Source organism: Gobio gobio (assembly GCF_949357685.1).
Source record: "Gobio gobio genome assembly, chromosome: 18".
NCBI classification, from domain to species: domain Eukaryota; kingdom Metazoa; phylum Chordata; class Actinopteri; order Cypriniformes; family Gobionidae; genus Gobio; species Gobio gobio.
The window spans coordinates 19,064,639-19,070,638 of NC_137111.1; the positions used below are offsets into that span (position 1 = coordinate 19,064,639).

The window sequence follows — 6,000 nt, forward strand, 5'->3', positions numbered from 1 at the left end:
TAAGAATCGTTAGAAGACCGAAGCTTTTTCTCTGACTAGATGACGTCAACTTGTCAAGTTATTTGAATATGATACGCCCACTTATTGCGCTCCAAGACGATTGCGCTCCAAGACGCCAGTGAAAACTAGAAAACATCATGGCGACGAGACCCTGTGTTCTGAAGTGCGACTCAAAAGCAAACTTTTTTCATCTGCCCAAGGATGAGCATTTGAAGACCATACATCGTCGCGATTGAGTGTTTATTAGTCGTCAAATGTATGTTTCGCGATCTCAGGAAGCTTCTATTATGGACTTCTATTATGGCACATGGTATCTTCTTCATCTGTCTGTACATGGACTACATGTGCACAGAGCGCCCTCCGGCTGCCAGTATGAATTGAAAACAACACATAAGAGACTCAATCGCTCATGATTAGGCTATATCTGCGCATTTTGAGGAAGTATTGAATAAAAAATACTCCTCTGTTTAGAAATTTGACACAGACATATGAGAATCTATCAATATGTCTCCTCATCTGCACACTTTTGAACTAAAAGCCCTGAGGGATGTTGATTTGTCGCGAGTCTTCGTGAGGAGAATAGAGGAGTTTTTTTATGAATGAGATCAGCTGAGGCTCATATTACAATCAAACGGTACAGACGCGGTTTTCATATTCATAACTTCTGACACATATTAACAAATTACTGTCACTATAAGACTTTGATGGGCGTTCCGTTTCCGAAAATATCTGCACAGACTATACCAATCACAACTGACTGGGTCATCGGACCAATCACCGCAGATTAGCGCCACGTAAAGGCGGGGTTTTGAAAAGTGAATCACTAAAGGAATCATTTGAGAATCGCTGTCAAAACAGGTAAAAATAAATGCATATTATAAGAAAACTAAAGTCTTTTTTGTCATTGCATGCATGCAAAACTGTTGTTGGGGACTTCTAAAACAATATTTGGAACATTTTAAATGCCATGATAGGTGCTCTTTAAGAAAAAAATAGCTTTTCACTACTCCTATAGTGTATGATACACAGAAAAAAATATATGTTTGTATTGAACATTTATGGAGCAACAGATTTTGCGTCAAAATAAATCATAAAAGTGGTTATTTTATTTAAAAATCTTAAACATGTGTGGGGTGTCGAGGGGGGCCTTTTACCCCACACATGGGGTAAAAGGCTCACCAGGATGGGGCAAAAAGCACACAGTATTGATACAAATAATTTCACTAAAATTATATGTTTTTAATAATGTCTAAGTTAATACTTGTTCAAAACAATCAGATTAGCAAGGTTTGAACTATTTTCTGTTTATTTTGATGATTAAAATAATTTTTTGATCAATAAATATGCTTTCATTAAGATATGTTAATAGAGAAATACATCTGAAAAATATATAAACAAAATTCATTTAAAAAAAGTAAAGATTCTGAAAGCATTGAAGAAGATCCCATAATAATTTTATGTAGATTTACAGTAGTAACAATACATTATATTTTATTATATGATATGATTAATATCACATTTTTAAATAAGATGGTTTCATTATAAATATGGTGATTTCCCTAAGGTGGACACCCAACTTAATATATGATATTTACAATCTGTAATCGAACCATGTCATGTCAACAAATGGAAAAGTCAGCTAGCTGTTTATTATCATCTTATATAGTGCCTTTTGCCCCAACAGCAGGGGTGCCTTTTACCCCAAATACCATACTTTTACATATTCTTCAGTTATTGAAAAGCTGTTGCTTTAATTACATTGAACAAAACTGACAAACATTAACAAGACCTTTTGTTTAAAAATATATTCAATCATTTTAGCGATTCTTATTTGCTACTTAAATCTACAATATTTTTAAAAACATCAAATATTAGATCAAATGAGTGCAGAATCAACTTTGTGCTGCCGCCCGTGATCGTGTCAAAGATCAGACAAATTTCCAAGTGCATCTTGAAAAGCGGATGTTTTGGAAAGTGCTGAGGCAAGTTTTTTGGCCATCGAGTGGTTTAGAGGAAAATAAAATCAAAGGAGCCTTTTACCCCGTGGAGCCTTTAGCCCCGTGGTACCCTATACTTAAGTAAGTAGACTGGCCATGATATAAATATGATTATTGACATTTTTTTTCTTCTTTTTCAGTTTGAAACAACATCAGCAATGAAGACCTGGAAATACTGCAGCTGAAACGCGAAGACCGTTTCAGGAATTTACAGACCTCCACAAACTAAAGATGTCTTGTTTGGCCACAGGAATTGTTCATCTACAATATCTGAGGTTCCTCAAATGTCAAGTGTTTTATTTTTTTATTCACAATCAGAAGCTAAAAGATTGATCTACTTTAGGAATATCGTCCGTCCTTCCATGAGCGTAAAACAAAAGGATGTCTATGAACTCCAGCGATATTCATCATGTAACATGAACACACCAGCCTGAATAGACATGCAGCGGTCCTGCTCCTTTTATTTTTGCCTTTCAAACTCTTTTATGTAGTGGCCTGTCATTTCTCTGCTCTTCAAACGAGTCATCGCTGCTTTGGTCGTTCGCTTTGGCATCCTGGTGACAGAAAGAGATCATCAACCTTATTACATCTCACTTATGTGTGAATGCTGCCAATGAGGGATCAATTCAGCTGCCTTTGTGTGAGATCTCTTTCAGCTATGGTCGAAAACCATGTTTCAGCACTAATTCCAGCACTGTTCCCACAGACTAAACACACGTCCTGTTTATTCACACCACAGTCAGTGTCACAGAGGACAGGACATTCCTACAGAGCTGTGATGCTGCTTAAATACTGATGTCAAATGGAATATGCCATCAATAAAAAGGAGTTTAGATGCAATGAGTTGGCATTTCTCACTCTGACTCAATCATGGATGATTCACATGGACGTAAATGTGTGAACCAGGCTCTGAGCTTTATCTAAATCTATGCCAAAATGACTGCCTGTAAAACCAGAGCTCAGTGCCTGCTGTTTTATGTATGAATGCTCTTTTTTTTGTTGCTTTTATGATGTGGCATAAAAAATAAAAATGTGGTGTTTTTTCTCGTTATCGTAGACTATATGGTAGCTACAAAACTAAAACTAGAACAGACCTGGGGCCTCATTTTTAAATACATGTACACAGTAGCCGCTTTTCCACTGTCAGGCCAAATCGTTCTCTTTGCTTTACCGTTCCGTGCTGATCCAGCACAAAAAAACTTGTAGCCAGCAACAGACAAATGACCAATCCTGAGTTGCAATGTAAATACACGCATTCTACCAGCACGATTTAACCTACTAGCCAACTGTGCTAAGAATTCCGGGGCCGAGAATGATTTGTAACGCTGCCGTACCAGGCTCAAGTGGAAATATAGCTGCGTTCACACTATGTTGTAAGTACGATAATGATTCGGAACTGTAACAGCCTTTACATGCTTGCAGAACTTGTGGTTGCAATGTGTAAGCTCAAGCTTAATTTTATGAGCTATGACTTGTACCATGTCGCCGTTGTACCACCAGAACACTGAAGATTTAACCCTTAAACGCATACCTCGGGTCTTTAGTGACCTGGGACGTCATTCACTACCCTCCTCCTTATTCGTTTTTTTAAAGTTAGACATCACCCTTCTTAGTATTCCTCAATCAATTAGTTATAAACAATATAACAAGAAAAAATATATAAATTAAAGAATGCCTGTTTTTCCATTTATTTGTGGTAAAAATTGTATAGGGTCACTAACGACCCATGGTGTGTAACAGTGCAAGTATATTTTTTTCTGCACAACAATAATTGAATCTTTAATGACTAAATAATTCCCCTTTATTCCACTACGCGGCGAGGTCTGATACAGAACGATGAAGTGATGTTTTACTCATAGTTACTGCAGGCAGAAAACAAAAGAATAGGACGTATCATCAGCAAAACTTAAATGGCTCAGTGATTTACTGCAGATCAATTACTGAACGCAATCAAATATTAGTATCACTGTCACTTAATGGTGGATCTGGTGAAGAAGCTGCCAGCGATCAAAATGTTGATTTTGAAGATGTTGAAAATGATAGTTTTGAGAATATGTTTGAGATTGCTGATTGTTCTGGGGAAATGAGCTCTGATGAGGACAGTTGTGATGGCCTTAAAACAACTGCTCAAACTGAACCCTTCCAAGGTCCAAAGGTTAACATAATATGCTTTATATTATTCTTCTGTAATTGTAACTCTAATATTAGGAGTTTTATATTATAGCGACGGGTAGAGATCCATCCATGTTAGATATAGATCCGGGTCGCTAAAGACCCGAATATGTAATAATGATTGGCAAAACATTCATGCACTTAAGGGTTAAGGTGAGTTCTACTTGAAGCACCACTGCGCAGATCGATCGGTGTATGACATCAAAGTACCGCAAGAACATTTTGAAAGCATACAGTGCTTTATTTACAGTAATTATGACATGTCGTGAACACAGTATATGGAAACCACTCCTTACAGTTGTTAGAGCTGTTCGACCCAATAGTGGAAAAGTGGCTAATCCCCCTGAACATGAGCAAACAAGCATTTCCTAAATTATCCTTAAAAAGTCAGTTTAAAACCAAAAAAGTCCATCCTGCTTCAGTTTGTATCCTGCAAGACACCCACGAATGTCCTTATATGGTGGGACACTGTTATTCCTTTATTGTTCATATACACCACGTAATCTGATTCAAAATCATATTCTCCGAAAAAATGTGTACTTGACATTAAAACCTCCTGTTATCTTATTCCAGGTCTTTTTCAATATTTTGCTTTAGTGGTTTAAAAAATAAGACCCTGACAATTACATTATTAGTGTTTGTCCAAAAATATAATAAATATCAAAATATCCATGCATGTGAATGTAAATGTTGTCACTCATTTATTTATTAACTCAGAGGGTGAATATTCCCACATCAGTTTCTGCCTTTATGAATAATATAGGATCAAATACATGGAATTTAGTATAAAATCAGTACGTACATTTTAAAAACGAGGCCTTGGTCAGAATAGTGTGACATTTATGCAAATCAGAGTATTACGGTAGCGACCAAGCCAGATGTTTTAAATGGTATGGTTAAATAATGCAAAAAACAAAACAAAAAAAACATTCTTTTTGTAAATAATCTATACACAACAATATTGTTTTTACCCCTGAACTTCTAGTCCAGGATGATTATTGTGGATTATCTATGTAAGGGAGGTCAGTAAGAGCTGTGTGAGTAAGCCTCACTCCCCTGGCCTCAAGGGGCGCAGTAGTTACTGATGCCCACCTCCCATGCCGGAAGCGCCGGTGCGAATCCTGCTCGGAGCAATGTGAGTAGAACCGGAGGGGTTATATCTACTTGAAAAGATTTTTGTGTGCTGCTTTCTGATCAATATGTGATTGAACTGAAATCCTGAAAACCCTGTGGCTTTTACAAATCATCTGTTAGTCATTTAAGACACTGTATTAATGTCTAACCCCAATGATGTCTCTGTTGAAAGTTATAGAGAGATAACATTTCATTTTCTGTGAGCTAGACTATTGAATGGCTGTTATTTGAATGTGATGCCAGTATTTTTGTCTTGGTTTCCAGTAAAAGTGTCTAAACATTAAATATATTTTGCAGTGCTGTTTGCTACAGTATAAAAGGCCTCAGGATTACAGGACCCCTGTTGTAGACATTGTTTTGTGAATAATATCAGAAAGTTCAGAACAAAGCATCAGGACAAAGGACATTACAGATTCATTTGATGTGAAGTACAGAGTAGCGGGATCTTTGAGAACAAACTCAGGCTGTTAAGATGTATCCGTTTCTATCAGTTCTTGTTTCACCTCATCTCAGTCTTTAGCCTTTTTCGGATCATGTAAAAGCAAATATCAGTACATGAAATGGAATGCAATTTCAACTACAAATGGATTACAAAATATTTTATGGTCAATATATGCAGTGGGCTAGAATGATATATTTATTATTAAAAAATATTAAAAACAGTGTATAGAAGCATATATGTAAATTGAAAGAATTG

The 6,000-nt window shown here is 36.5% G+C and overlaps 1 protein-coding gene across 1 annotated transcript in view; it reads left to right on the forward strand.

Annotated features, from left to right (window-relative positions):
• The window catches only part of LOC307142079 (zinc finger matrin-type protein 4), a gene marked incomplete at its 5' end in the record, with an annotated part of 217,736 nt that extends 212,660 nt beyond the window's left edge, over positions 1-5,076 (forward strand). The window contains 1 exon segment of the mRNA XM_079842605.1: positions 2,138-5,076. Within this exon segment, the coding sequence (XP_079698731.1) occupies positions 2,138-2,159 (22 nt within the window). The 3' untranslated portion in view covers positions 2,160-5,076.
• Positions 5,077-6,000: the final 924 nt, after the last annotated feature.